We start from the raw sequence: 20,108 nt of genomic DNA on the forward strand, positions 1-20,108 counted from the left end.
ACATCCTCTGTTTATTGTGACTCAACCCCTTCATTAATTTCGTGTTGTTATTTAATGAAAGTCATCTTCATCACTCTCAGCTCCCTTTAGCATGTTTGAATGGTCAATCAAAGGATGATCTGTGCTTTTGCAAACGCTTTCCATTCCTCACACACAGAGTTCTTTCCCCCACAGAGATATAATAATAAGTATTATTATTAATAATAATTATAATAATAATAATAATGCATAGGTTTTATATAGCGCTTTTAACCACTACTCAAGGACGCTTTACAATCAGAGAGAAGGAGACAGTAAAATAAATTAACAGGCTTTAACCCTCCCACTGTCTTTATGGGTGACCCCGTGAGGAAAGTTGACCATTGAGCAGGATTGATGGTTTATCCCTTGAGGTCCATGTGGCAGGGGTGAGGTGGTGCTCTCTCCTCACCCCTGCCACATGGACCCAAGGGATAAACCATCAACCCTGCTCAATGGTCATCTTTCCTCATTGGCAGTGAAATAAGAGATGCATAGGAAGGCTATATACTGCCTCACCCATGAGCTGATGCAATGTAAGGGTGTGTGTGTGTGCTCATTCATGTTCTACCATGTTCTGTGTAAGTGACGCAAATTTGCATGTACTGCAGTAACTGATCACAGAATAGAGCTCACCTTGACAGTTTGATTATTGAAAGGTGAACAAAGTAGTTTTTGTTTAGCTTGTTGCATGTTTTATTTGTGTGTGTGTGTGTGTGTGTGTGTGTGTGTGTGTGTGTGTGTGTGTGTGTGTGTGTGTGTGTGTGTGTGTGTGTGTGTGTGTGTGCGCGTGCTTTGTTTTTTTATAGATCCAAGCACAAGGAAGAACCTGTTCTGCAAACCTATAAATCACAGCAGTTAATTGAGAATACAGGAGCTCTCTCTGACTGAGACAGACAGTTTTCATTCCCTCTGTGAGTCTACTCCACTTTAATGATCTGTTTTAGGATATATTAATAGAAATTTCATTTGTTTTAAACATGAATGAAGGCCTACCGTTCATTGAAGAAATGCTGCCTGCTGCTTTAGAGGGTTAAAAGGATTTCACACACATGTCAGTGAAAATGTTGGACTGCAAGTTTGTTTTGTTAAGGAGAATAGCAGCTTTTATTTTGAAAGAGGAGTCCCAGTTCCTGTGAGTGCAGCTGAATGAGTTCAAATTCTCTTGAGTTTCTTCAGTTGTACCCACATAGCGTACAATAAGACCACACTGCACTTACATTTTCTGGAAAACAAAACATCAAAAGATCTCACACAATCTTTTAGAGTGTTTGGTGTGAACTAGAGGTGGGCAGTATGCCGAAAATTCACTAATACTGATTCGCTGAGAAACATAGTCCCTCCAGCATGTCCTGGGTTTTCCTTTAGGTCTCCTCTCGGTTGGATGTGCCCAGAAACCCTCTCCAGGGAGGCGATGGCATCCTATCCAGATGCCCGAGCCACCTCAACTGGCTTTTCACGATGTGGAGGAGCAGCTGATCTACTGCAAGCCCTCCCCGGATGACCGAGTTTCTTACTCTTTCTCTAAGGAGAGATACCCTGTGGAGAAAACTCGTTTCGGCCATTTGTATCAGCAATTTCATTCTTTCGGTCACTACCCGAAGCTCGTGACCATAGGTGAGGGTTGGAACTTAGATTTACCTGTAAATGGAACGCTTCGCCCTCCGGCTCAACTTTCTATTCACCACAATGGATCGGTACAACACCTGCTTTAATGCAGACACAGTTGAAATTTCACCCTCCATCTTTCCCTCACTCGTGAACAAGACCCAGAGATACTTCTCCACTTTATCTTGAATTAGTGGATTCAAAGTCATTCAGTTAAAGACTTTTTCAAAGATCTTAGGTGTGTTCTTGCTGTGTGTTATTTCTAATTCCATGTTGTCGTTCTTTTTTAAAACACAGAAACGGTTTTGTTACCTGTTTTTGACGCTACGTTTCGCCGACGGCTGCCGTCTTCTTCAGGCTGACACTGATGGTGGCGCGTCACTTCCTTCTCCGTTTATCTGTGGGCAGCAGAGGACGTTGTCGCCCTCTATTGCCCGCTCTCCCCTCTCCGACGATGCAGTCCCATGCGTGGTCCAGCGTGTTTCAAAGATATTTATTTCAGTTTGGTTATATCAGCATGTGAGAATATGTTAAAACACATTACCAACTGATCCAACATTGGACCAACATTTTTATGGTAAGAAAGTGTGAAACATTTGGGTGTTCTTGACATGGGATTACATGTCATAAGTGAAGAACATATTCAAACCATGTGATTTTTCAACAAGGGTCGGGTATTTTGCTAATAATTTAGGCAACACATGCACACAGAGTCAAAATTATTATTACCATGGAGCTAATATTGAGGCTATATTACATGTAACTTGTAACATATTTTGTAACTGTAACTCTCGTTTTGTAGCATGTAATTCTTGTTTAAGGAAGGAAGCTGAAATTGAGACAAAATGCCTTGTAACATGTAGACTTGGGTTTTGTATTTGTTGACTGAGATGTGTGTTTTGAGAGCTGTGATTTGAAACTTGTGCATTGAATTATTTTTAAGTCTGAAAGTTACAAAACGAAAGCTACATGTTACAAAATGAGAATTACATGTTGCAAAACAAAAGTTACATGTTACAAAACAAAAATGACATGCTATAAAATGAAAGTTACATGTTACAAAATGAGAATTACATGTTACAAAACAAAAGTTACATGTTGCAAAACAAATGTTATGTGTTACAAAACAAAAGTTACATGTTGCTAAACAAAAGTTACATGTTGCTAAACAAAAGTTACGTGTTACAAAACAAAAGTTACGAGGTACTAAACAAAAGTTACATTTTGCAAAACAAAAGTTACATGTTGCAAAACAAAAGTTACATGTTGCTAAACAAAAGTTACGAGTTACAAAACAAAAGTTACATTTTGCAAAACAAAAGTTACATGTTGCAAAACAAAAGTTACGTGTTACAAAACAAAAGTTACGTGTTACAAAACAAAAGTTACGTGTTGCAAAACAAAAGTTACATGTTGCAAAACAAAAGTTACGTGTTGCAAAACAAAAGTTACAAGTTGCAAAACAAAAGTTACATTTTGCAAAACAAAAGTTACGAGTTACAAAACAAAAGTTACATTTTGCAAAACAAAAGTTAAATGTTACAAAACAAAAGTTACATGTTGCAAAACAAAAGTTACGAGTTGCAAAACAAGTTACATGTTACAAAACAAAAGTTACATGTTGCAAAACAAAAGTTACATGTTGCAAAACAAAAGTTATGAGTTACAAAACAAAAGTTACATGTTGCAAAACAAAAGTTACATGTTGCAAAACAAAAATGACATGCTATAAAATGAAAGTTACGTGTTGCAAAACAAAAGTTACGTGTTCCAAAACAAAAATGACATGCTATAAAATGAAAGTTACGTGTTACAAAATGAGAAAGACATGCTACAAAATGACCAGTTACAAAACATGTTACAAGTTACATCTATTATGGTTTTAAACATTAGCTCCATATTATTACTAGACTTAAAGTAGGGCTATTGTTGTTTTTATTTTACTTTTGAATTGATCACATTTGACTGTTGATTACATGCGTATAAGTCCAGCTGATGTGTGCGTTTGGAAGATTGTCTGGGAGTTGATGCTAACTGCAGCTGACTGCATAATGACTGACTTATCTCACCGTCTTCAGCTGTGAACTTACAAAAACAACATTGTTTGAGTAAAAGCCCAAGAATCATGTCCATCATTAAAAGAGGAATTTACCACCACTCATCGACATAAATGACATCACCAGATGCCACCATGTCTGTCGGGACATCTCGGTCTGCATCTGTGTCACAATTCATTCCCTCACCCACACATAAACACACTCCCTCTCCCTTTTAGGACCAGTCAGACGGCCCCGTCCTCCACCTGTCTCCAGCTTTACCTGCCCCAGTCATTAACAAAGACCCAGAGCCCGACTTTAAGTGCACATGTCAACTGCAAAATTACAGGGGGGACGTCCACAAACATATTTGTTTTGCGTTTTAAAAGGGTAATATCTGTCTGCACGAGAACTATCTGTTCATTTTCTAAGCTGCGAGCCCCTCCTCTTCTTTCTTTGACAAACCTAAAAAACAAAGCTGGTCAGGTTCAAAGGCAGAGAGGCGACGCTTACTCACCGCCGGAGTGGGCTGGTGTAATGACAAGGAGAAGCTTATCATTTCAGCTTGTTTATCTGGTCACTGTGGAGAGACTTCACCTCAGTGATCACAAACCTGGAAGCATGCTTTGTTCTCCCACTTAGCTGGCTCTTGTAAAACTAATCAAGACAAGAAAGTTGGTGCGTGTCCGTGCCCTGAGAGTGTCCCTGCTTTAAGATGCAGATTTAGCGTGACTTGATATTTTGGTGCATGAGTGCACGGACAAGTCAGGCAAGGAGGGAAAGCAAAATGCTAATTGGTTTGAGTGAAAGATAAGGATCTATTTCAGCTTTTCTTTTCACCGCCAATACTTAAAGGTAGTGCAGATATGACATGCACAAGCAATTGAAGACATTCAACACCTAAACTTTTTTGTTATTTTTTTTTTAAAACTGTCCTTTTATCTTTGGCTCTTTCACCAGGCTGGCTTTAGGTAACCTGAAAGCTTTTCTTTCCCTTTTCATCGTGATCTGCACCAACAACAGCAAAGTCTGGGTGACTAACTTCACCTTATTGTGGCTCTTATTTATGTTTTTGTGCCATGTTAAATCAGGAATGTGTGCCTCTAGCTTCGTTAATAGCTGCAACAGTCATCCTGGAGCACTGGGCTGGTTTCCACAGCTCAAACTGAAGACACCTGTAAATGACCAACGCTGCAGCTCAGATCAGGCATGGCTGAAAAATGGTAAACAGATTTCTTATCATTTATGAAGGGATTGGATCTATCTTCTGTGTGAGAGGTAAATTCCCCACCTGGATCTTCAAAAACATCCTGTTGTCTGAGGATATCTGACGGGCCAGGCTGCACTGGCCCACCACCACATCGGGCTGTTATTGAGTCCCTGCTTAATGACAGCCGAGCAGGAAGCCGTCCCCTGTGATCTCTGTATTTAAAAGCATCCTTATTATTGTTTATGTATTGTTGTGTCGCGCTGGCATCCTTTGGACTGCTATCATTAGGTTGACGGACTGTGGCTTGACATTTACCGTTGGTAACAGTCTGCATCTGAGATTTGTGACAGCTCTGATGAGAAATAAATGCTGAATAAAACTTCAGTCATGACAAGAAATGGACATTTTAAAGTGGCCAGTGAGCAAATTATGGCGTTTCAGTTCAAAGATGAAATATTTCTTTACTGGTGTGGGATCAACATGGGTTTATTACGGCCTAATCCAGAGGTTTTAAAACTAAATTTTAAGACAAATTCTTTTCGGAGAGGACCTAATTTGATTCATGCTATTTCTGGTAATAATTAGTGGTCTATTTGATTCATCCGAACCTCTGATGTAATTTGACACATTAAAGGTGCAATATGTAGAAATGAAGCAAACATGACATTCTGTAGTCAATTTTGGCTACTGCAGTGACTCTCTGACTCCTGTTCTGAGTTTCTTGGCTGTTGCCAGTTACGGATCAGCACCAGAATATTCTAGATGACAAGCAAAGACGAGTCATACACAGTAAGTTGAAAAGTAATACATTGTCATATCTGGTGCTAGCACTCTTGGATGTTTTACGCTAGGGAGCACTTACTACACGTATTATGGTAATATTACTCCGGCATAGAGAAAGTGATTGTTACCGTCTTGGAGTTAGCTTGCTGCTATTGCTCTGAACGATTCATTTAAGAAAGTAAAACACCACATTTGACTCATTGTTCACTTCACACCAATTTCACTGTAATATCAAGTTGTTGATGATTTAAAAAGTAGCTTGAGACAGTTTTATTTGCATCTAATTTACCATTAGCATTATTAGCTCAATGTTAGCCTCTAGCCTTCTTTACCAGAGTAAAAGAAAAAGATTCCGTGGCTTCTTAGGGGTCGCTCCTGTTTCTGGCTTTGGTTTTTTTCAACAACTCTGCAGTTTTTTGCTGGCAATAGTTAAATTAAAAATGCTGGCGCTACAGCTTTAGCTGGCAGGAGACACGCAACCTCACACTCACTGATGGTAGAGTAGCTACGTCCCTCCTTCCTTTATTTTGAAAGGAGAAAAACTGACAACCCTTGCAGAATAAATGAAATGTTTCAGTATCACCTTCCTACCAACATGATTCAGACGTTAGCTTGTTTTGATGTTATTTCACAGCAGAATTCTTACTTTATTCTTACACACTGCACCTTTAAATAACACCAGTTTAGGAGCTCAGTGCTCACTAAAGGGTCCATAAAGAATGAACATTTTGGGATTGAAAGAAAAATAAACATTTAAATGTTGTCTAAATGATAGATATCAGGATAAAATGTCCAAACCAAGTGTGGGGATGTTGCTAATCTAAATTAATCCTTGACTAACAGAAACACAACATATCTGAAGTGAAAGGACCCGCAGATGAGGACCACTGACACCAGCCAATGGGATAGGCTCATTTGCTGAAACTTTCTGTAAAAATCTGAAATGATAAAAAGTAATAAAATGCGTTTGTTCATTGTAATGGATGTGCCTTAAATATATACAAACACCAGGAATATAAACAGAATCAGCAAACGTGGAGAATTTATGGACAATGTTAGCAAAATGAATTTAAAACCATTGGTAAGGCTTGGTCGGTGCTTTTGGTCTTGAAATAGGAACTTAGTCTAATCAGTGTTTTAACCCTCAGGAGGCAGGCGTTGCAGATTTACAACATTAAAACCTACCTACCTGGTTACTCCACATACGTACTTCATGAGTACTTTGAGAAGTACCCCTGAAGGACTTAGTTGTTCGTCCTTTTATCAAAACTTATTTGGAGGCCGAGAGGGTTAAAAAACAACATTTGAGATAATTTCTCCCCCAAAAAATAATCCCTGGGATTAAAAGAGGAGGTGTCACATGAGAATTATCTTAAATGTCAGAGGTTGAGGAGGAAATGCCTGATTCATATCAGAATTAGCGAGAAAGGATCAACGTTTGATCCCTCCTTAGTATAGAAACTGTCATTGGCTCATCTTGGTGCGTTAAACCGGTTCATCGAGTGACACGATTATAAGAGTTCAACCACTATCTGCGTGGAGGACCCTGATCAACAGCTTCCTTTCTGTAGTAATGTTTAATCAGGTGTGAAATGAGAAGCGAACACCTCCACCAAACGCCAAACCTTCACAGTGAAGCTGTGGAGGCTTTTATTTTGAATGGGATAACCTTGTAGTAACCCTCTGCAGTGAGACACATCAGGTGGTCATCCCTCTTTGTCTGCTTGCAACGGAGACAGGTGCTTCCGACTATGGGGGACAGATCACCATCGGTGCCGGACAATGGAGGACAACAAAAGGGAAAAGGAGGTGATTCATGCATGGACACCCCTGGCGCAGTCCAGCTCTGTCAAACACACAAGTGCATGAACCCAACTGTTCCATGTGCATAAAAAGTCCAGCGCAAACACACCGATTCAGACTTTTCGGCTTAGTTTGTCGAGGAAAACAGAGGTGTCACAAGACAATGGGCCTTTTACGTGTTCTGGAGCAAACAAGCAAACAGGAAGAGATCCTGTGTGTGTGTGTGTGTGTGTGTGTGGGGGGGGGGGGGGGGTCAGGAGAATGTGGGGAAGTAGAGCAAACAATTTCACGTAATAACCTCTTCCGTCATTTTCAGATTCCAAAATTGCAACCGACAAGGCCGCATCTATCAGCAGCCTTGTTTACCAAAACCTCAGTTTAATTCAGTCTCTTAAAGACAATCGTAGCGTGCGATGTTGTCGTTTCTTACTGTTTCTCTTTTTTCAACCATTCACACGTCAAGTCACGCCACCTCATAATCTTTCCATCGCTTCCTCAAAACGTTTACAGCCCTTCATCTTCCTCAAGGGCGTGAAAGGATCTGACACACTCCTGGATGAATGTGAAAGTAACAACGCTGACATCTGACTGTCCGATCAGCAGAGGCATCCTAGCAATGCGCGTGCTTTTCGACGGAAACGCTGGCACGTGGTTAGCCCCGTAGGAGAGATCTTATCCACATTTTTTGTTGTGTTGCAGGACAAGAAAACATAACAATTCAATTCAAAAATACTTTATTAATCCCAGAGGGAAATTGATTACGAGGGATTGATAACGAGGAAATAGATACGAAAACTTATAAATATCTCCATTAGTAAATGCAAAAGCAACAAAAACTCACACCTCAAACCCTCTCTGATCATAACTAATTAGTCTTCCTGGTAGAACCTGTAACTTCCTGACAGCTTTGCACTCAGCACGCTTTATCCTCTGCTATCAGTCGCCTGTGGGAGATAATGATGGTCGCATCAGCGCTGATTGATTAAGGAAGAAGTGGAGGAAGGAAGGGAGGGGAGAATGATGAGCAGAGAGAAAGAAAAGCAAAGAGGTGACCTCTCTCTCGCTCGCTCACTGAGAGACAGATAAGAGTAGTGATGGAGATCCTCAGACTGACCTTTAACTACAGATGCGACATCATTGTTTACAATGTTTATACTCTAAAACTGAACTAGAAAATAATGGTTGAATTTAAACAAAAACAGAAGCCATTATTACTAATGAACACTGAGTTTATTTTGTATGATAAATGTTTATTATAGCATTATATTTTAATTCTGAGACTTTCGTGTAATTTTTCTAAATGGTATCAATTCAGTTATTATGGTTTTCTGCAGGATTTTTTTTTGTTCTCAAATCCAGTATAAGACCACCAAAGGGATAAACCAGTGCATTTTTGTTATTTGTCACCCAGAAATGACCTTTTAGAGGATTAATTATAGAAATCTTGAAAACAGACAATAACTGACTTTTGGGAAACCTAGAAATTTTTGGTAACTGGGGAATGGTGCTTGAACAAGAAGAGGACAGGAAATTGATCAAAAATCAACCAAATCACAAGTGAAAAACTAAAAACATAACATCAGAAAACCTGGAAAACTGCTGAATAAAACTACTTAAAAAAACTACAACTTAATCTGTCTCTATGGAAAGAAAGTTTAAGTAAATGACTTGTGGTTTCACACATTCACAAAGTACATTACCGGTATGTTAAAAAGACCAAAAAGTGATATAATCTCAGTTTACAGGTACATTCACATATGTATTGCTAAAGTCTGAGTTCTATTTAGAGTCCCAGAAATATTTCCTTTAATTTAGCCGCCTGTCTGCTCTGACACCCTTCACAACTGCAGAGTCATCCCAGTACTTCTGCCAATGACACAACCCGGAGCTCTACAAGAAGTCTGAGGTGTTCCCATTTAGGAGAAACAATTGAGAACAGTCACCTGAATTAGTTCAGATGTTCGGTGCGAGAAATCTACAAGTAGAAAGTGTCAGAAAAGCACCAACTCCGCTAACTTCAACAGCGTTTTATTTTCAGATAGCTGTTTTACCGCTCTGCACCGACGGGGGCGCTGTGACATTTTGAGCCAACAAAACAGCGAGCGACGTGCCTCTTGTGTGCGCTCGTTGACTGCCAGTGAGCGGCGTAGCCTGCTGTACCTTCCCCTGTTTCAGTGTTTTAAGTTGATGATTTACAGAATCAACAGACCGATACACTCTCTGAGTAAACTTTTTGTGTTACGCCATTCTCGAAAACTAACGTCCAAAATGTCTTTTCAGTACCCACAGGCTTACCGTGACGAGGCAGTTGTAAGTAAACGGGACTCGCTAACTAGCCTAGCATGCTTTCTAGCCGGGTGCCTCCTACAGCGTTCTCATTCATTAAAACGAGCTTTTGTTAGCATGCTACTACGCTTAGCTAGGTGCTGCTCACATTGACTAGCCGTGTTGACAAATGCATGATTAGATTTTGAAAAATGATATTTTCTGTATATGTCCTGATTATTTTGGTTACCGTCTTCTGTGAACCTTTATGCCGATCCCTCCCTGCTTGGCTTCTGCTCAGCCACACCTGGCTGGCTAACAGTCTTAACAACTGTCATTACTGTGTGTCCTGTCTCAGGTGGATGACTACCATGGCGTCAAAGTTCCAGATCCATACAGCTGGTTGGAGGATCCTGATAGTGAAAAGACACAGGTATACCCGTCTACTTTATGAACTTTATTTACCCTACAGTCATAAACGTTTGAAATTCTTTTGATGGCAAGCCGGTGATGCATTTAAGTGTCTTTTTAAATGGTTAAAATGACATACATGCTTGTCGTTCTATCTGTAAAACAGGTGGCTTTCAGATTAATCAGGTGATTGTTCCAAAAGGCTGGTTTATGAGTAACTAGTCCAAAATGAACACATACTCGTGCATTACGGTGTCTTTATTTTAAATGTGTGGAACACTGAAAAAACATTTTTCAAATTTTATTTCTTATTATAAGTCACTCTTGAGTTTTTCATGCAGGCTGAGCATGAAAACGTCTTCTACACCTATCTCCTGCATTAGTTTCTGATAGAAAATAGACAGTGAGACGCTAGGCTTTAAAAAGCCTGATAGTGTGACATCACACTGTCACTTAACATTCATGGACTCGCCCATCTTGACTCAACAGGGAAGGCTGTTGTTGGCTTAGCATCCAGGAAACGGCAGATATCGTCTCAGCTAGCATTAGCAACTCCACCACACAGGAGAACATCTCCAGGCGTTTTTTCTTTGTGGAGATAAAACATCAACGTGGTACAGTTGCGTTGCTGTTATCCAATACGAGGCGAGATGTCCAAATATCAGGAAATAAGACTCCAAAACCTGCCGTCTGAAGCTCAGCTGTGATGTGGCTCACTTCTATTTCCCGAAAAAGATGCACCAGTTGACTTACAAGGCATTCATTCCTACTAAAGACCACTGCAAATGTGTTGATTAAACAAGTGTTTCACACCTTTAGAGCAGTACATTTTTGAAAGACAACATAATGTGTAAATAATTTCGGCTTCTTGTAATGTATCATGACGTACTGTTCTCCCACCAGGCTTTTGTCAACTCTCAGAACCAGCTGACGTTACCGTTTTTAGAACAGTGTGAGGTGCGGGACCTGTTCAAGGAGCGGATGACCGAACTGTATGATTATCCCAAGTACAGTTGTCCGTTTAAGAGGGGAAGCAGGTGAGGAAATCTCCCTACAGAATCTGTCACGTGAGGGCGTGGGCCCAGATGGTTTGTGCAACTTTTCAATTTGTTACATCACACTTTTCCACTTAAAGATGCCAACTGCAAGTTCAACTCATCCTTGTTTTACCGCTTTGATAAATACATCGCTAAAGAAACTGACATTTACATTTTAGAGGGAAACCGTTTGTTTCAGCAACGGAAAATTCCTTCGGTAAGTGTAAGCATTAAGTCCTGCGTCTTAAGAAACCGCAGGTGTCCCCAGAGTCTGCATGGTTAGTCAAGAACGTTCATTGGTAGATTAAAACACAAATAATGTGTGCTTTATATTATCCAAACTAAAAAGGTAATCATGAATACAAATAATTAAAAAAAAAAAAACGGACGAAAAGGAAAATATTCTCAAAAATTAAGAAAATGTCCAGTTTCCTCTTTTGAATCCCCACTAAAATCAGTGAAGTTGGCTATGGCCTCAGTCAGCACCTTACATTTAAATATTGTATTTTTGGCTTCTGCCTGTGAATATTTTAAGGTTTTGTAGTATCTCTTTCTGTTTTGTAGGTATTTTCACTTCTATAACACCGGCCTCCAGAACCAGAGTGTGATGTACGTCCAGGAGAGTCTAGATGCCGAACCAACCGTCTTTTTAGATCCAAACAAATTTTCTGACGACGGAACTGTTGCTCTTCGAGGTAGCAAGCTAAAGCAAAAATAAATATATTTTACCAGCTTATTTATTTATCCAACTCGCTTAGATATTTAAAATGTTGATTATAACTAAAAATATACATTTCACACTTAGTCATTAGTTTTTTTCCTGTAATTACTCCCAGGTTATGCGTTTTCTGAGGATGGGGAATACCTGGCGTACGGCACCAGTGCTAGTGGGTCTGACTGGGTTGAGATCCACTTCTTGCGGGTTGAGGGTGCCGCGTCGCTGGACGACCACCTGGAACGAGTAAAGTTTAGCTGTATGTCCTGGACTCATGATGGGAAGGGTCTTTTTTACAATTCCTACCCAGAGCAGGAGGGCAAAAGTGATGGTAAGTTGTAAACGATTCAGACAGATGTTAGCTAGATTTTTTTCTCTCCAAAGTCATGAGTTTGTGCATTAAAGTAATAAAATGTACCCTCCAGGCACCGAGACCTCCACCAACCTGCACCAGAAGCTGTACTTTCACGTTTTGGGAACTCCCCAGTCTGAGGACGTCTTGTGTGCCGAATTTCCCGACTACCCCAAGTGGATGTGTGGCGCTGAGGTACGTCTGAAGGTTTTGTTTGCTAAAAATAACCCGACTTCACTACTGAGAGTGTTTGTTAGTGACGGCAGATGAATTGCAGGTGTCGGATGATGGTCGATATGTGTTGCTGTCGATCCGGGAAGGTTGTGATCCTGTGAATAGACTCTGGTATTGTGACCTCCAGACGACCTTGCAGGGTATTACAGGTAAGTCAGGTGTTCATGTTGTTGTGAAGGAACTAAGACGAGAGAACAGATCAAACGATCACCTCCTCGTCTTTTATAACTCTTGTTTGTTTGTTTTTTTAACACATTGGATGTTTAGGACTTTTGCCGTGGGTGAAACTAATCGACAACTTTGACGCCGAGTATGATTACGTGACCAATGAAGGCACGTTGTTTACTTTCAAAACCAACTTGGACGCCCCGCGTTACAGACTCCTCAACATCGACTTTGCCTCTCCGGATCAGAGCAGCTGGACGGAGCTCATTCCTCAACACGACAAGGACGTTATTGGTGAGCTGTTTGTGACCAAGCATCACTAATATCACCGTTCTTCTGCTGACCTCAGCCAAACCTGATGACCTCTGTGCTTCTCCGTCTACAGTGTTCGCCACCTGTACGTTCTCCAGCTATCTGTTTGTGTGTTTCCTCCACGATGTGAAGAACATATTGAAGATGTACCGTCTGAGCTCGGGGGAAGAGCTGAGGACTTTCCCCCTCGACGTCGGCTCTGTAGTTGGGTTCACGGGACGAAAGAGGGACTCTGAGATCTTCTACTATTTCACTTCGTTTCTGTCCCCAGGTACCAGGCCACCTACGTGTTTTGGTGATGATGCTCTGTGCTGCAGAAGCCTGTTGAGCAAAATAAGGCATAAATCCCTGGTGGATTTGAAATGGCAGGGACCAAAACCATCACTTGAATGGTTGTTTAACTAGAGCAGAGTAGAAAACAAGATTAGCAGAGAATTTTGGGGTTTTTGGCAACAGTGTGATACTTTTACAGTTGCTTGAGTTTAGTTTTTTTTAATCCAGTGTTGTTTTTTTCTGTTAGTTCAGTACGACGTTGCTCATTACTGGAAGTTGCGTTGCTTTTCCCTGTTCAGAACCACGGACAGCGCATGGGAGTGAAGCGAGTATTACGGGGAATACCTTTTCCCTTTCTGAGCCGTTTCTGGGCAAAAGTTACTTATTGTAGACATGAAGACATAGACACCCCGTTAGGCGGTGGAAAGTGTAACGGCATCGCCGCCATATTGGAAGGTTTTCTCATTCTCCAAACCTGGAGTCAATGCAGAGTGGGCAGCTGTTGCCCGTTTTTGTGCAGCCTACGGTTGCAACAACCGGCGTACTTTTGAAAACGGATCACGTGGGATTATTGTCGACTTTTCTAGCCTACCTGTTAGGATTCTGTATTTTAATTTATTTTGTATTTTAACTATCACACCATGCCATATGTGTGATTTAGCGAGGGAATAACCTTTCTCGGGCAAATGAAATGCTCTCGGGCAAATGGAGACCCATCCAAGATGGCAGCCTACTGCTCCTCCAGTTCCTATAGGCAGCACTGCTCCGTGGGGTCTCTACGTGTTTGCTGTCTGTGGTGTAGACAACTCACTGCTAAATATTTAGAAGCTGCCAAAGAAAGTAAACACAAGAATAAACCATTTAGTCCTACTTCATGTTTTTAAGATTCGTTTGTTTGGACTGTTTAAATGATTAAATCTGGGGAAAACCCAGATTAAGAAGGTGCAGGGAGGATTACAAAAACACGTAGAATAAATCTCATCTAAACATTTATTCTAAGCCATTCAGAAATTCAGGTGATCCAATCGAGTAAAAGTATGAAAATAATAGTTTTCTTTTTGGGTGTTTGGGTTATTTTCCACAAACACAATGTTGCTTTTTATTTTCTAGCTGTTATTTACCACTGCGACCTCACCAAGGAGCCTCTGCAGCCACACATCTTCAGAGAGGTCACCGTCAAAGGTTTCAACCCCTCCGACTACCAGACCACCCAGGTAACTTCTCCCGTTAATGCTAAGATGCTAATAGTTGTAGCCAGAAACAAAACTGGGAAGCTGTAAGGATTAATATGTTCCACCTACATCCATTATCCTTGTGTTAGATCTTCTTCCCATCCAAGGATGGCACTCAGATCCCCATGTTTGTAGTTCACAAGAAGGGAATCAAGCTGGATGGCTCCCATCCTGGATTTTTATACGGCTACGGCGGCTTTAACATCTCCATCACACCGAGCTACAGCGTCTCGCGCCTCATCTTCGTCCGGCATCTGGGGGGAGTTTTAGCTGTTGCCAACATCAGAGGGGGAGGAGAGTACGGAGAAACCTGGCATAAAGGTGGGGTCTATCAGTCTGCTTTACAAATATCATCCCAAAATCAGGTCAGCTCTGAATCAGAGTGCATTTACCACATAAAAGGGTTATATTTATGTTTTGGAAAGCGTTGAATCCAGCTGGAGTCGCCTTTTTTGTTTTGTTTTCTGCAAACCCAAAATCAGAGTCTTCGGAAACAAAAAGTAGCATCTTTCCACAACCAGGAGATGTTTCCGGATTCATCTGCAACATGAATCATTTCAGATTAGATCGCCTGTTTCCAGCCAAAACACGTTAATCGCTGCAGTGTTTCTACAAGAGGAACAAACCTATTATATGTAATTGTTTGATTAAATGCTGTTGGTGATGTTTTTTTTGGCTTGTCATTTAAAATCTTCATATACAGGTGCTGGCCAGTAAATTAGAATATCATCAAAAGGTTGAAAATATTTCAGTAATTCCATTCAAAACGTGAAACTTGTACATTATATTCATGCAATGCACACAGACCAATGTATTTCCGATGTTTATTACGTTTAATTTTGATATTTATAGGTGACAACCAATGAAAACATCAAATCTGGTATCTCAGAAAATTAGAATATTCTAAAGGCCAATGAAAAAATGTTTGTTTCTCTAATGTTGGCCAACTGAAAAGAATGAACATGAAAAGAATGTGCATGTATAGCACTCAATACTTAGTCGGGGCTCCTTTTGCCTCAATAACTGCAGTAATGCGGCGTGGCATGGACTCGATCAGTCTGTGGCACTGCTCAGGTGTTATGAGAGCCCAGGTTGCTCTGATAGTCGTCTTCAGCTCCTCTGCATTGTTGGGTCTAACGTATTGCATCCTCCGCTTCACAATACCCCATAGATTTTCTATGGGGTTAAGGTCAGGCGAGTTTGCTGGCCAATCAAGGACAGGGATACCATGGTCCTTGAACCAGGTGCTGGTGGTTTTGGCACTGTGTGCAGGTGCCAAGTCCTGTTGAAAGGTGAAGTCTGCATCCCCATAAAGTTGGTCAGCAGCAGGAAGCATGAAGTGCTCTAAAACTTCCTGGTAGACGGCTGCATTGACCCTGGACCTCAGGAAACAGAGTGGGCCAACACCGGCAGATGACATGGCACCCCACACCATCACTGACGGTGGAAACTTTACACTGGACCTCATGCAACGTGGATTCTGTGCTTCTCCGCTCTTCCTCCAGACTCTGGGTCCTTGATTTCCAAAGGAAATGCAGAACTTGCTTTCATCAGAAAACATAACTTTGGACCACTCAGCATCAGTCCAGTCCTTTTTGTCCTTGGCCCAGGCGAGACGCTTCTTGCGCTGTTTCATGTTCAAGAGTGGCTTGACACACGGAATGCGACACCTGAATCCCATGTCTTTCATGAGTCTCCTCGTGGTGGTTCTTGAAGCGCTGACTCCAGCTGCAGTCCACTCTTTGTGGATCTCCCCCACATTTTTGAATGGGTTTGTCGTCACAATTCTCTGCAGGGTGCGGTTATCCCTAGAGCTTGTACACTTTTTTCTACCACATTTTTTCCGTCCCTTCGCCTGTCTGTTAATGTGCTTGGACACAGAGCTCTGCGAACAGCCAGCTTCTTTAGCAATCACCTTTTGTGTCTTGCCCTCCTTGTGCAAGGTGTCAATGATTGTCTTTTGGACAGCTGTTAAGTCAGAAGTCTTCCCCATGATTGTGGTGCCTTCAAAACAAGACTGAGGGACCTTTTAAAGGCCTTTGCAGGTGTTTTGAGTAAATCAGCTGATTAGAGTGGCAGCAGGTGTCTTCTATATTCAGCCTTTTCAGAATATTCTAATTTTTTGAGATACCAAATTTGGAGTTTTCATTAGTTGTCACTTATGAATATCAAATTTAAATGTAATGAACATTGGAAATACATTGGTCTGTGTGCATTGCATGAATATAATGTACAAGTTTCACGTTTTGAATGGAATTACTGAAATATTTTCAACCTTTTGATGATATTCTAATTTACTGGCCAGCACCTGTAGAGCCTGAGGGTATCTTCAGAACATTAACAGATCTTTTGTGTTTCTCTAGCTGGAATGCTCGCTAGCAAGCAGAACTGCTTCACAGACTTCCAGTGTGCAGCAGAGTATCTCATCAAGGAGGGCTACACGTCTCCGTCCAAGCTGACGATCAACGGAGGCTCTAATGGAGGACTGCTAGTTGGTACGAGTCTTCCCGCAGATCAGGGCTGTTCAGTCCAGGTCTCAAGGTCTGGTATCCAGCACATTTTAGTGGTCTCTCTGCTCCAACACACTTTATTCAGTGGTTGGATCACCTGTGCAGCAGCTCATCAGGCTCTGCAGAAGCCTGTTAATCACCTGCTAGTTGAAATCGGGTGTGTTGAAGCAGGGTTAAAACCAAAAGTGCTGGATACTTGGTTAGATTAGCCCTGAACACGTTTGATCCGAGTGGCTTTTCTTCCTTCAGCGGCATGTGTGAACCAGCGGCCCGAGCTGTTTGGCTGCGCCGTGGCTCAGGTGGGAGTGATGGATATGCTGAAGTTCCACAAGTTCACCATTGGCCACGCGTGGACCACGGACTTCGGCTGTTCGGAAAACAAAGAGCAGTTTGACTGGCTCATCAAGTAGGTGCTAAAGCGTTAAACTTAAAAGCTGCTCGTGGGAAAAAGTGTCGCTTTTTGATACATTTCAATAAGAACATTTATTTATTTATTTATTTATTTCAAGATATTTAACCCTCAGGCTCGTTTTTGTCCATTTGGACAGTTTTTCCTAAAATAATAATGTATGTAAATATTTAAGCCGTTTGTAGAAGTAGACACTTTAGTTCCTAAGAGGGTCGTGGATTTGAAATCTGTTGCTACACAAAAACTTGATGCAAACATTTCATGTTTTTACATATTTCATAACATAACCAGGTCTGATTTGCAATAAATGCCCCAGGCAGAAAAGCTTTATTTTTTGTAAAAGAACAAATTTTTGTGTTTTATTTAAAAAAAAATGTTTCTTTTATAAATTACAGCAATGACATTGAGTCAAATGCCGGGAAATGGCATTTCAAAGGTTAAAATCCTCAAAAGTAAATGTTTTAATAGGTTTGAGGCGAGGAGGGCGGAAGTTGTTTAACAGAACTTTGAAAAAAAATAATAAAATAATATATTGATGTTTTTATAACTACTTTTTTGAGTGGGCATTTTTGTCCTCCAGCGACTCGAATTTGGTAAGTTAAAGTTAAGTCTGTGGGTTAAAGAAGTTTTATGGGATTATTATTCTCATTATTCTTTATTTTGCATTAAAGTACATTTTTTTATTGGCCCAAATTGTCCAATTTTAATGTAAATATTTTTTTTTCATGACTTCTAATTTCTCCAGTTGTAGCTATCCCTTGAGCCATTTTCCGTTTATCAGTATTCGCTTATTTCACATAGTTTTATTTTGTACTTGAATCCTCCCACAGTACACTCTGAAGTTTTCCTTGAGTTTTTTTATTTAAGTCTTTGAGGCACATACATTTTTAATAATAATAATAATAATAAAGGCCTTTATTGTCCCTCATTGAGGAAATTCTGGTGCACCAGTAGAAAAGTTACAGGTAAGTTAAGTAAAAACAGATTCACGCAAAAAAAAATATATATATAAATATATATATATATATATATATATATATATATATACACACACACACATAAATAAATGGAAAGAAGAATAAGAATAGAAAAGAAATAGTAAATTATTTACAGCAAGGATGTAGTAATGACACAAATATTATATAAGATAATAGCAGCATGAAACTAGAGATGGAGTAATGTACAATCATCCCATGTTGGACTCAGATTCTGTGTCATGCAGGCAAAAACTGAAAAGGGGTTATTGATCAATGTGCAAATATGTGTTCAAATTCCCCCAGACCATGACATTTCTGCCACCGTGCCTCATTACGGACCTCTCTTTTGGAAAGCCATCTTTATACTGGCCTTGTTGGTGCACATTACAGGAACTTTATTTTGTAGGAGCCATTTTTATTTGGATTTGACTAAAATACACACATTTATTCTTACTGTGATGGGTTTTAGGAAGTCACCTGACCTTTGGGAAATCACCTTTTTTGATCATTGTAGTTAATTTTGTTTAGCAAAATAAACAAAAGGATTATTTCTAACACCCTGATACTTTCAGGTACTCCCCGTTGCATAACATTCGCATCCCAGAAGGCAATGGGGTCCAGTACCCCTCGGTGCTGCTGCTAACGGGAGATCACGACGACCGGGTAGTGCCTCTCCACTCTCTCAAGTACATCGCCACCCTGCAGCACATTGTGGGCCGCAGCCCCAAGCAGACCAACCCCCTCTTCATCCTCGTGGACACAAAGTCGGGTCACGGCGCCGGGAAACCCACCAGCAAAGTGATCCAGGAGGTGGCTGATACCTATGCCTTCATCGCCCGCTGTCTCAGCCTCTCCTGGGTCAAATAACCTCAGCTGCCTGTTTTCTTTTTACTGACGTATGTTTCTAAAGACTGTTGACTCAGTTCTGTTTCCTTAGCGTAGCACACATGGCTACTCTGTCGGCCATATTTGTAGTTTTAGACTCAGGCGCCACCTTGATGATTACGGTTATCGGTTCATGAGGTTTAAATGTTTTCATGGGTTCCTGCGTCGTCTCGGAGCTCCAGCGATATTAATAATTTAATGCGTTTAAGTTCAGGATGGAGAGGCTGAATGTCACCACCGCGTACATTCATGATAGTATTGTGTACCCAAGAGTACTGTAACTGGACAGTGTTGCTGTTGAAGTGGAAACCTGCTAAAACAATCTGCTTGTTGCAGTGTGCTCATTTGAGTGTGTGTGTGTGCATGTTTGTCTGAGACTGCATCACATAGAGGAAATGTGTGTGTCATAGTTACTTTTGGGTGATTTCTACCTCTGGACTTGTGCTGGTTGTTTACCCCTTTTAAAGGGAATGGGACACAACGCCACAACAGTAAACAACTTTTTAAACACGGATTAGTTTCTTTTTTTTTTTGTCTTGCATTAAACATCACTGTTTTAAAATCGTTTGTTTAAACCAAAACAATTCAGATGGATAATCTGGAAGAATAAACATTGTACATTTTAGCAAATGTAATAAACCAGTTTGGTTTATTATTATTGCAATTATATTTTTAAAATGGAATGTCTATTATTTTGAGCATAAATTAACATTTGAACGTTTAGGATTTATGCAGCTTCTGGTCTTGCGATTGCGTGAGCCTCCAGTAGGGGGCAGTCTGCTTTTCAAGCACCTGAAAGTGAGGGTGGTCTGACTCGGGAGGATTCCTAAACACACCTGTTTAATGTTCAGAAGCTTCTCTTAAAGTTTGGAA

At 40.7% G+C, this 20,108-nt stretch overlaps 1 protein-coding gene across 1 annotated transcript; it reads left to right on the plus strand.

Annotated features, from left to right (window-relative positions):
- Positions 1 to 9,560: 9,560 nt before the first annotated feature.
- prep (prolyl endopeptidase) lies at positions 9,561 to 19,749 on the plus strand. The gene is made up of 14 exons (XM_015947396.3): positions 9,561 to 9,768; positions 10,082 to 10,156; positions 11,038 to 11,171; positions 11,736 to 11,866; positions 12,008 to 12,217; positions 12,312 to 12,433; positions 12,516 to 12,621; positions 12,740 to 12,931; positions 13,023 to 13,220; positions 14,333 to 14,436; positions 14,544 to 14,775; positions 16,818 to 16,949; positions 17,214 to 17,370; positions 18,923 to 19,749. Exons 1-14 carry the CDS (start codon positions 9,646 to 9,648, stop codon positions 19,215 to 19,217), a joined length of 2,211 nt encoding a protein of 736 aa, XP_015802882.3. The 5' UTR covers positions 9,561 to 9,645; the 3' UTR covers positions 19,218 to 19,749.
- Positions 19,750 to 20,108: the final 359 nt, after the last annotated feature.

The sequence above is a fragment of the Nothobranchius furzeri genome, chromosome 2 (assembly GCF_043380555.1).
Source record: "Nothobranchius furzeri strain GRZ-AD chromosome 2, NfurGRZ-RIMD1, whole genome shotgun sequence".
NCBI classification, from domain to species: Eukaryota; Metazoa; Chordata; class Actinopteri; order Cyprinodontiformes; family Nothobranchiidae; genus Nothobranchius; species Nothobranchius furzeri.

Excerpts from the sequence above, each read along its gene's own strand:
- prep (XM_015947396.3), top strand. The coding sequence starts at position 9,646 with ATGATTTACAGAATCAACAGACCGATACACTCTCTGAGTAAACTTTTT. Across the intron at positions 12,218-12,311 it reads GCAGGAGGGCAAAAGTGATG|GCACCGAGACCTCCACCAAC; the intron begins GTAAGTTGTAAA and ends TGTACCCTCCAG. Across the intron at positions 12,622-12,739 it reads GACCTTGCAGGGTATTACAG|GACTTTTGCCGTGGGTGAAA; the intron begins GTAAGTCAGGTG and ends TTGGATGTTTAG.